At 40.5% G+C, this 12,242-nt stretch overlaps 1 protein-coding gene across 5 annotated transcripts in view; it reads left to right on the forward strand.

Moving 5' to 3' along the window:
- Positions 1-12,242, forward strand: part of nrxn2a (neurexin 2a) — a 114,014-nt gene that overhangs the window by 25,636 nt on the left and 76,136 nt on the right. For 4 of the 5 annotated variants that reach the window (XM_018692014.2, XM_051078528.1, XM_051078527.1 and 1 more), the window contains exons 4-5: positions 4,742-4,771; positions 10,428-10,729. In XM_018692014.2, the coding sequence (XP_018547530.1) occupies positions 4,742-4,771; positions 10,428-10,729 (332 nt within the window). The remainder of the gene's footprint in view (positions 1-4,741; positions 4,772-10,427; positions 10,730-12,242) is intronic. The other variant, XM_018692017.2, reaches the window with a different exon arrangement.

The raw sequence follows: 12,242 nt of genomic DNA on the forward strand, positions 1-12,242 counted from the left end.
GCCAACAGGCTCAGGAGACCAGCACAAGGTGCACTGAACCCCTGCACATTATAAATCACTGGCTCAAAATGCACAGACCTATGCACACCTGCTCTCTGAAATCCTGCATCTGACACTTATTTGGCGTGTAACAGCAAAATAGACTCAATATTGCAAAACGTTGCTGTCTTCATACACAGTCTCTTAACGTTGGTGTGCAGAATATAAGTCCATGAGTGTAGAATGGATTTAAAGACATCGCACACATTACTGTACGTATTGGTGTAGATAATACTAGATATAATGTGTTGTGAGAGATGATACATTTTTGGTACAGATTCTCTATGCTGTATTTAAAACAGCACGTAAGTAAGACTTAGTGCCTGTGGTATATGGCTGTATGCTTCAGTAACAGTTAGTCTCATCTTTGCACTATTTCCAAAAACAAGCATTAATCATTCTTAATTATAAGCAAAGATGGTATGGCTGTGCTCACAGCAAAAAGGCAGGCATTATTAAATGACATGCTGCAAAGAGAGCACATCAGAATGTTTATTGGATTAAAGCTTGACATGGAGACAATTCCCAATGCAGAATGCATGAAAACAACAATGACAACGGCAAAATCACAGTCACCAGATGCCTCTTTTTCTATCCTTCAAACCGCTCCATGTGCTATTCGGCATCAAGTCTTTGTTGTCCTTGCATTGACGGAAATAGACAGATGTATGCATTAGCTAAATCGCTGCCTCCCCTCAGAGATGGCGAAGATGGCAACCCATATGCTATATTTGGTCTTGGCTGTGGGTTTTAAGTGGTTGCAGGAATTTATCTGTATTTGTCTGAGGAACTGCTTTAAGGCAGTGCAAACCTTTGGCACAGCAGGTGAGTCTTCTGAGTTGTTCATCTACAGCGTGCAGCACGTGGGCTCCCGTCGAAATGCCCGGACAAAGGCCATGGTGGGGCGTGCTCTAATGCCAAAAGAGTGCAGCATCCTCTGATGTTTTGTGAGGAAAAAAAAAAACAGGTCTGTGAACGAGAGATAAGGACAGCCAACTCACATGGCAGATACAGAACAGAGAAATCTCTCAAACGTATAGGAAAACCTTATGAAACACAGACACAACAAGAGCAAACACATTTTCATTGTTTCACATGTAAGCACACAGTAGTGACACTTTAAAACTACTACAGGGATGACAAAGCAAGCGTAGAAATTTTCGAAAGAAAGAAATCTGGTCCTGGTGGGCTCGCATCTTTCAGCAGCAGTGACCTTGGTCTAATCCCTCATTACAACAGGCTCCATAATACTGTACTTTTCTCGGAAAAATAAATATAGCAAATCCTAATCCTCGTGCAATGGCTCTTTCTTCTTAGATGCACGCTAATTAATGTCACAATAATGACTGAGAGGTCCTTCAACATCTGCATATTTATTAATTAAACTTACTTAGATAGCAGGCCTTGTCTTATTAGAAATATTTCCAAAAGTTTACACTGTTATAAGCAATTACAAAAAAATTAAATGAGAATTTATTTTATTTATATATTTATTTTTTTAACAGCTACACTGACATTTATTCATAAAACCTTTTATACCCTAATTTTGTAGATAATTGTAAAGGTTAAGAAAAAGGGTAAAATCAGTGAAAAGAAAAAGAGGGAGTGTAGGAGGTTGAAAGGTCAGCAACATACAGCGAGGAACCATAGGCCTGATAATACACAGGCTCTGAAGTTTTGTGGTTCCTTGATATGTAACATGTTTCCTTTCCAAAGCAGTATTTATCCACAGACAAAACATGTTTCAGCTACAGTAAAAGCTGGCACTCTTTAGAATATTATCTCTCGTTTTGTCTTTCTTACTTTACCTTTCTTTCATACTTTCCCTTTGCTAATTTTTACTGAGTAAACCCACACACTCACATTGGACAGAATTCCCAGATTTCTCTGGGTTTCAGCCTTCACCATTCAGTTTTCAAACCTACTTTAACATCATTAACTGGGATGTGGCCAGAGGTGCCTAACAGTTTGAGAACGCAAAGCGAGCTTCAGCTGCAGTTTTTGGTTTTGTACATTTTACTCTAGGTTAGTAGACGCAGAGGAGTAAAGGCATGTGTATGCACAGCCAACACTTTACTAATAGATGATTGCTGCTCTAAATCCCTTATGGGTTATCATGATGAAATGATTAATAACATCACATCCACAAAGTGACTTACAAAGTGACATTCTGACTTACTAGAACAGCAGGCTTTTAACAGGGTGCTTGTTTCTATTTCTTACAAAAAAAGCAACATGCTAATATTTTAATATTTTAATGATCTTCCATCACCTGGCTATAAATTGTTTGCCCTGAAACTCGTTACAATACTGTTATGGTTGCGCCCTATTTAAAAATAGAAAACTAGTAGATTAGCGGTAGGAAAGTTGGTTTATTTTCATGCAGGCTTCCCTCTCTAATGGGATTCTACCCATATCTCCACACAGTGAGCTTTGGATGTGAGGCTCAACCAAGTAGGATGAGCATATTAAATGGGCGGCTGCTCCAATACAAGGGCAGCAACGATACCGCTCCTCATCCACTTTTCTACAGCTCCTTCACATGACAACTACACAGTCAAAGTCAAAGAGATTACTTTGTTGGCTGAGGCACTTGTGAAGTGCTGCCTGCGCTGACCTGTTTTGGTCACCAGCATCAGTCTCCATTAGTCAGAGGAGCATTAGTGGGGGATGCAGGTCAGTTTTTTCCTCGCCACAGTGCTGGACAAAAATCAGAAGTGTGTGGAGTCATCATTGCTGCACATTCTTCAGGTCAAAGCTCCTTTCTCAAGCTACACAGACACCAACCGAGTGGAGGGTTAGACCGGGGCATTCTCCACTTGACAAAGCAATAGCTTCCAGCTTTGTGGCTGGTTCTGGTTGTTAGTTGGATAATGGGCAACCTACCCATCCACCCTCCTAAGTTGCTGAGTGATGTACTTTTATACTTTTATAGCGTAGGGGTGGGTAGAGGGTACAGACACCAGAAAAAGATCTTAGTATGTCAGGAGAGACTGACATCACCTGGGGGGTGAAGAAGAGGTGGCATAATTTACGTCTTGTGTATAGATAAGTTGGCTTGTCATGTGGAATGTACAGCCACAGTGGGGGTGCACACAGCAGCTCTTTGTTTGCGATGTAGACAGGGTTGTGGGTGAATCCTTCCTAAGCAGAGGCTCAGTCACGGGCTTTGCAATGGCACACTATAACAAAAGCCTACGTGTTGGCAGGCAAGGACCGTCCCAGGGGTAATCAGGTCCATTCCACACCAAGAGCTGCAGCCTGAGCAGCCTTGTTCAGAGGAACGCGTGGGGGAGATTTGCGCCACAGTGACTTGCCCCTTCATAAGGTTTTTACCTAATGACTGAGCTGGGACTTGAACCGTGGGAGAGCAACTTGCTATATGCGAATCTCAGAGCGCTAATGTACTGATGAGAGCTGTTTGTGTTGGCTGGCACAGTGGGGCTCATGTGCTCAGCAGAGGTGTTGCAATGTATCATCCCCATCTCCTTTTTGGCAAGAGGAGCAGGTGAGCCATGTCATATAATTTCTGGCTGAGCTATTGAGATATTTGTCTGTGTGTCTCTGCGCCTGTGCCTCAGAGTGAGACACTTAGCTTGGTGGGGCACACAAAACTAAATCAAATTTGGCTTTGATCGCTACAATATTCGCAGGCACACCAACTCGACTTTTACACACCGCCACCTTCAACTGCTCAGCAATATTATGTGATTGAGAAGTTTCAGTGTATCTTCAGTTTACTTACATACATCTGTAGCTTTTAATGTGCCATGTTACATTTAAGTTGGAATATACTGTTGTCTTTATGTTAAAAGGGCTTATACCATCCTCTATGTCTTGGCCAGTGCAGTCAGAACCGGTGTCCAGCATGGGCTAACCCCTCTGTGGGATGTGCAATTTTACTCCTGACTAACCTGCTTTATGATGGTTTATAGTCAGTGAGGATTTAACACAGTGCAGCATTATGTCTTGCCTCCCTTCTGCTTTTTTCCAAAATTAAAAGATCAGTTGTGGCAAGTAATCGCTGGCTGACCTGTTACATGATGCCTTTTATGTCACTGTACGGTAGGGGCGTAGTCCTAACCCCCCCGCCCGCCCGCCCTGTTGAGCTCTATTAGATGGTAAACCCTCTGTGAAATGGTGTGATAGTCAGTAAAGATTTAGTGGATAAGGACTGGTGTCATTTCTGCCCTTCATAAAACGCTGCCATATAGAAGCTTAAATGGCCTCACCGGGGTTGGCCGAGCACTTACATGCGAAATATCTGTGTGTAGAGACGAGGGGCTAAGCCTACAGCGCGGCGTAAGTGAACACAGATCATAGAGCTACAGTTACCATGTGTAACTTTTAGGTGTAAAGCAGGTTTTATGTATATCTGGTACATCTCAAACGCTGTCTGCATCAAGTAAACATACAGTATGTGTTCCATTTAGAAAAAAGCATCTGTGTGAGCAACTACCCATGAGGGTTGCACCAATCAAGATGTTTTTTTCTCTCCTTGCCTTCCCTCTCCTCCCTTGAGATGTTTGTCTGTTTTTAGTTTGATTTCCCCTTTCTCTTTGAGTTTGAACTTTGACATCCGTACCTACCCCAGGATGTCTGTCACAAACTGCAGTCCAACATTGTGACAATGCTTTTGTTCTCCCGAACCTCTTTATGAACTTCCTGTTTTCGTATCCTTTTTTCTGTTCTTTCCCTCAAGGTCTGGCGCACCTGATGTTAAACCGCCAAGGTATGGGGTCTATTGGTTTGCTTTTCCTTCCCAGCCACCTGATCACAACATTTCCCTTCCCCTGAAATCATTTTAGTTAACTGTGCTGCACTAATATTTCCTCTCCTCTTTTCTCATATACTTGCCTATTCGTTTCTGCTTCCTGTCATGTTATGCTCACTACTCACTCAATTTTTGTCCGTCAAACCCTTGTCCTGACCACTGACTGAGCTACTGGAACATCACCTTTGACCTCTGCAGTTTTTCGCCAAGGTAATGCATCTATGCTCATAGAATCTCTTCGGTTTGGTTTCATGGTGTTTTCAAAAGAAAAAACAGGTGTCAGTAACAAAGAATAAAGGGATGTCGTTGCCAAAGATGTCTCTCAGGTATACACAAAAAAATCTATTTATTAACTTTTCCTGTTAAAATAATCATAATTATACATAAATATATCATCAGGAAATTTTCTTGTCCTTTTTTGGGCTGTTGTTTTCATTATTTTAATACAGTTATACGATGCAGATTTCTCAAATGTGTGCTCCTTGGTCAGTGGGTTGTAAATGGCATTCCCTTCAAATGGTTTCTTCATTGCTAATGTGCTAAAGTGTTGAACATCCATATAAACACAGATTCAAGAAAAGAGATTTCAAACTACTGGTGGAAGAGATAGTTGTACACAGCTGGGTTTTGCTAGTAAACAATCAGGAATAGATACTACTGTGATGTCCTGTCCTTGTTCAGAAAAAAAAAATGTAATGCACACAAGGCTAGCATCATTTTGCACACATTCAACACAAAACTGATTTTAACTTGTGCTGAATAACTTCTGAATTAAAATAAAGCCCCAGTAGTGCGATCTAGAACCTTGGGAGAAAAACATTCAACCAGTGTAATGTAGGTTAAAGAATTGGGCATTACAAAAAAGGGAGTATTTTGACTGTAATACAGTACATACTGACCTACATGAATCCAGTGCATTTATGTTTTGTGTTTTCTGCCACATGTTGTGAGACGAAGATAGAAGTCACCATTTTGTCTCCATGGCAATCAGCGTTGTCTCTAAACATAGAGAATTAGCTTTGACGACCTCACTGACAATATAATGCACTGGTTGAATCCTGATCCTGTTCATTACTGGAATGTTACTGTTACTATTATCTCAAGATAAAATATTTTCTTGGATGAATTTGAACAAGATAAACACTTCACAAGGGTTTCTAGAGATTTCACGTTCCTTTGGTTATCGTTACAGCTCCTCTATTGGTTTGTTTTTTTACAGGTTCATAGAAACGGCATTCGTAGCGGATTCTGTTTTTGTTTTCAATGAGATGTCATTATACATAGCCTGCAGATGTAACCTGAAATAGTTTTGTATGTCATCTTTGAATTATGTTATTCCCTCTCCTGCGGAACACAAATCTGTGAAGATGAAAACTATGTGTGTGGCAGCACACTGGGTGTTCCCATGTACATTTTCTGGTGTAGAATTGATTAACACTAATATTGAGGTCATTTACAGTAGATGAAAAGGCGTGAGTGAATACTTCACAGTATGATTACACCAGTTTTTCACCCACTATAAATGGTGCAGCTCGAGGCTGTACATGAGTGTGACATTATAGATTAAGGTCTGGATCCTTTGGTTACTCGCTTTGGGACAAACTCTTTTGTGTTCAAAAAAAAGTCATAAGTCTGTCCGAGGCCAAAAGATAATGTTCGATTTAAGCTCCTACTTTAATTGATGGGTATGCTGACGGAGCAATGCAGTTAAATACACTACATGCTGCCTCAACTGTGCAATGATTAACATTGTCTGCTGAATTGGAATAACACTATTATCAGATATTTAGTAAGTCTCACAACCAGTGTGTCCTAAAGGCCAACCACAGTGTGATTTGTAGTGAAATGAGGCCTAAATGTAATTGCTCCATTTCGTGCATCAATAATAATAAGAAGTAAGTAATTGATTGCAGAGTGACGATTTACAGAAATAACCCTCCAAGCAATACAAAGTGCCATTCATCGGACCTCATAGCATATACATGAGATATTCACTTTCATTCAGCCATTTAATGTTATAACAACCATTTATTATTAACTTTGACAATGTCTCAGCTTTAGCCTGAGGGGATACTCAAGAGAGTGTTGTGATTTGATCTGTATTTATTTGGCCACAAATAATTTCATATCAAATATGCAACACAGTTGTCCCTCTCTGGAAGTCCCGCAATTTATAAATGAAACAAAAGCTTTTTGCAGGCCTCAGGAGTAGCTTGAGTAGCTTCTTGTGAATGCTCTTTACTGAGACATAAAGATATAATGGAGATGGTGATTATTCAAACACAGGTGTACCTTATTGACCACCTTGAGCGCTTATGCACATTCCTGCCTCCAGACTAGAGGGGTAAAGCACTGCCCCCGCCGTCCACATGACACATGACTCCCCGCCCCTGAGCAGGAGACAAAGTCAGCAGCTGCCATCTGTGTCTGTGCCGCTTTGAAATTAATCAGCTGTAAAGCTTAATATTAATGAGCAATGTTGGCATTTTTCATGTGGTTTGGCCACTGCAGCACAGGGTAATTGTAACAAAGATTGGAACAGGTAGGCAAATAGGAAGCAGTAGCAGATAATGTCTTCCCACCTGATGACAAGACGCATTTTCTCTTCAGGGTTTCATGTGTCTCATACTGTAACAGTTAGCAGCTAATGTATAGCTCTGGGCAGGATCTTTACAGATAATCCTTCTGGACATGAGTATAGGGGCAACACCAGATGCTATTAATAATCTGAAAGTTAACTTGTCCAATGTTCAAGTGGCACCCAGCATGCTTTAGCTCCCCTCGTGCTTTGTGTGGGTCTTTGTGTGCTGTGCATGTCATTGAATTGGTCATGAGCAGCGCCTTTCTATAAGGACTCACTAGTATTTGTATCCTGAATTCAGAGGGGACCAACGTGTGCAGGGAGATAAGAGATAATTGGATGATGTATAGTGAGATCGAGACAAGACAGTGAGAGGAGAAGCAGGAGAGACATGTAGAGATTGTTGGTGCGGCCATCGTATTCTGCTGAGCCTTCCTTTTCTGCCCATATCGCCATCCATTTGCATGTAGAGATGGTGGAGAGCAATCATCTCACAGCAGCAGCCATGGTAGAAGTTTGATGGCTCTGTCCCCCACAGTCTGCTGCAGCATGCATAAAGCGCTAAACTGCCCCAGCAGCATCTCTTAGCTGGTGTACTGACTGCAGCCAGTGTCTCTGACGGGTTTTCCTTGGAGTTGGTGCCAAAGTCTGTCTGGTGTTGGAGCAAACACAGTCAGCATTGCCTTTTTCACAAGCTGGTAAACACTGTTGTTGCAGACAATGGGCAACCTCTTAGGTAAACAGGAAAGCAGAGATATGGCCCGCTGCCTTTCTAGCCACCCACACATTTCCATTTATCCCTCATAGACCTTAAAGAGGACTTCAGGGTCGTTTGCAAGTGATGTCTTCCTTATAGAAATCTGGGAATTAAAGGAAGATTCCACAGGATGTACACAGGTTATGATGTAAATCCTCCTGTTAAATGGACTAATCTCTTAAGATCCTTATTATGTTAAACAGTTACTGTGCCTTAAGGGTTATCAACTTGACATGTAAGCACTCTTGTTTTGATAATAAGGCCTGCTGGTGTCCCATAATCAGTTTTTCTCAACCACTGCAAGACCTTCATTGTTCACTTTATTGACTCTGCACCTGCACTTTATGTTTATGTTTCTCTTACAAAATGTGGATCTTCATATTTAGGCTCAACAACAATAGCTTAACAAGTTGCTGTCTGCTCAAAAGTTGTGCAACTACACTGCTCAAACAATAGATACTAATGGGACCACTAATCCTGCCGGCTTAAATTGGCCCTGAAGTTCAGAAGCCGATTTTTACTGTACAAACTAACACAGGCTTATTCTTCTAGTTTGAAACAGCTTGCTCAGTAGCTCCAAGGCTGCATCGTATAAACAAGCAGAAGGAAGGGGTGTCTATTACTGACTTGAAACAGCCCACTCATGAGTTCAAGAACTGTGTTATACAATAGTTAACATTATTCCTGTGGTTCAGTGTAAAATAATAGTTCAATGTCAAAAGTTGCCGCACTGGAATTGTGGATTTTACTGTTGATCTCAATGCTGTGAATACTAAAGAGTGGGTGTCAGAATGTGTCAATATGCTGTATGTGTGTATAAGGCCTTAGTGAATTATGAAGCTCAATAAAATACAAGAGTATTTTACCATTCAGTATACATTAAGGCAGTGGAAAAGCCCACAGGACCAGTTGGCAAAATCACAAAGCAACATTTAAGGAAAAACTGTATGACCTTTTGCCACTGTAGTATCAAGTTCAGTTTTGCTGCTTTTTTCCACTCTGGTTGATGCATGTCTTCACATTCTTACGATTTATAACTTGCTCCTAAATAGTTTTGATTTCCCATTTTTGTTCACATGTTTTTATGTGAGTAAGATATCTATCTATCTATCTATCTATCTGCTTATGTTGGTGAAATCAAAAAGCTTTATCTTGTGTAAGGTCTTGTGTAAGGTGTAATCATTAGATGCATCATTGTTTAATGAACTGTTATATTAAGAGGGACTTTGTATTATGTGAAAAGATGTTTGACACCATGATTCTTAGTGCAGCTTGTAAAAAGTTATGTTGCTAACGTAGGATGCTAAGAAACGATGAAGCAGAAAAACACTAACATCTGCTCTGGTTAAACCTGGAAACTGCTTTTATTGGAACAGCTGGGGAAATTGTTTGAGCCATCAGATTTTACTGTACATTTAACATATTCACTGGAAAATTATTTGGATTGCGGGGGTGGATTAGATGTTTTACGAAGCCTGACACTGATATTATATTGATATTTTTTAAATGACATTCTTGAAAATAAGGATAAGGCTCGCATTATTTTATGCTTTTCTTGTTGTAACAAATCATATGAAAATGCCATAACCAACAATTTTTCCTATTCAATATGTAAGTCTTAAAAAGATGCCAGGAATTTATATTTTATTCTTTTTTTTCCAAAAAGGTCAAATAATTTCTTCAAACAGCTTGTTAGATTAGATTAGAAGTGTACTCTAATCAGAGTAAGTAATGCATTTGTTGGGAACTCTTTTCAGCTGTGGCTTTGGTGTGAGTATTTATAGCACCAGGAGTGTGTGTGGGATCGACTCAAAGTAAACCAATATGCCCATGTTCATCTTGATGAAGGAACATGTCAACCAGTGTAACACAATGTGTTTTTATGGAGGTCTTTGGGACAGAGGAGTAAGCTACATTATTTTTTAATAGTAGGATCAGGTTTCTGTTGGTTTTGGTCTTTTCATTGACTTTGTTGAAAATGAGAAGAATATAGACTATCACAAGTCTTATGCTTCAACATGCAAACAACACACAGAATGGTGACCTGCCATTGACAGTTCATTTGTCCATCAGAATGTACAGTGATCTTGTAGTTTAACAAATATGTGGATGGTCTGTTCCAGTTAGTATTAGTGATAGTGAAATATTTGTCAAGCAGTACAGTAATTGTTTTAGTCTAGTTCTATTCTAGTAGTGAGTATACTGTGCAGTAGGTAAGTCAAACTTAACCCTGATGACTGTAAGAATTATCTAAGATGTTTCTCCTCCCCTCTCAGGGCAGGAGGAGTCAGTGGCCACCTTCAAAGGCAATGAGTTCTTCAGCTACAACCTGTCCCAGACACCCATTCAGAGCAGTTTGGATGAGATCACGCTGTCCTTCCGTACGCTCCAGAGGAATGGCCTGCTGCTTCACACAGGGAAGTCAGCTGATTATGTCAACCTGTCTCTGAGGAACGGAGCTCTGTGGCTGGTCATCAACCTGGGCTCTGGTGCTTTCGAGGCCCTGGTGGAACCTGCCAGTGGGAAGTTTAACGACAATGTCTGGCACGACGTTCGGGTGACGCGCAACCTCCGCCAAGTATGTATGGCTTCCATGCTTGTTGCTCACAGGACTGTGAAAAAAAGTACAGCATATAGATTTTATTGATCTTGCATCATGTCAGCTATTATATCAACAGCTGGCAAAAAAGGATCTAAAATCATGTATGTCAAAGAGAAATGAATCACCATCAGTATACAGTATAGGCACCTTGCCAGTCCCATGCAAAGTTGGATAAGGTACTTTACTCCACTATGAGTGTAAACATGAATGAATACTGTGTTGGTTTCTGTTTAATGTTTCATATTTCTGCGCTGCTGGACTGCCTGTCTCCCATTTTCCACATTCTGATAGATATTACAAGCTCATATTAGGTCATTGCCCTCTTTCTCATGAAATAGATTGCTTTGGTGGAGATCACTGAGTCCTTTTATAATCAGCAACTTGCTTTTTTTTTGCACCCACAAGATTGCTGTAAAGGTCCTTTTACCTTATTGAAAGAAAGGCTCAATACACACAGCAATATCCATCATTTTCATGTACCCTGCTAGAGCCCATTCCATTTTTCAGCCTTTACAGTACAGTAACTGTCAGACAGATTTTCAGATTATGACAAACTCAACTTAAAAACAACAATCTAAAAAACAAATTTTTATGGTTGTAGGCAAGCGATGCAACATTGCAGCAGTATCAGAGAGGTCATGCAGGAAAATGTGAAGCTTATATAATGAATGCAGCCATTGCATGTGTCTGACATTGTACTGCTGTACCTACTGTACTTTAGCCAAGTACAACTCGGCCCTAAGGTTTCATATTCATTAACACTGTCCAGTGGACAGGGCACAGTGCTGAATTCCCAAGCTAATTCACTTCCAGGATGTGTCTGTTACATTAAATGTTACTCTGCTGGCACTCTGCAGTCATTCTACAATTACTCTCATCATATAGTACCTTAAAGTTCCACTAATCAATGTTTTTTCTGTATTAACGCTGAATTAATGACTTGGTCGCAGTGAGAAACCCACAGATAATTACCTATTTCTGCCAATCTATGGAGTGTATTAGCTTGCAAATTTACTGAATGGTTCAGCACTCTCATCACCCCTGTTTCCAGTAACAGCGGCTGACATGCAGCAAAGGAGTTTTGATAAGCATACTACACTACCTGCCCAGTACCAAACTGTGGAGAGTCAAGACTGCATGGTGAAGAAAGCTTAAGACACAGATATTTTTCTCAGCAGTTGGTGGAGACCAAAAAAGAGGGAAAATATCCAAATTGCATTTGTCATATTGCTGACAACTGAAACAATTCTGAATGCTATTGTTGCTGTTTTTCTGATGTGTAAACGATTGTTTGCTAACATTTATTTAAGCAAGTTCAGTTTGTAGTGGAGTTCTGCTCTCTACACTTCAAACCTGTCGGCCCTGTGATAGACTGGCTATCTGGGTGTACCTTGCCACTCATTCAAAGTCAGCTGGGATTGACTCCAACCTCCCCATGATCCTTAAAGGAAAAGTGGTAGAGGTAATGGATGGGTGGATGGATGGATAC

Source organism: Lates calcarifer, linkage group LG20 (assembly GCF_001640805.2).
Source record: "Lates calcarifer isolate ASB-BC8 linkage group LG20, TLL_Latcal_v3, whole genome shotgun sequence".
NCBI lineage: Eukaryota > Metazoa > Chordata > Actinopteri > Centropomidae > Lates > Lates calcarifer.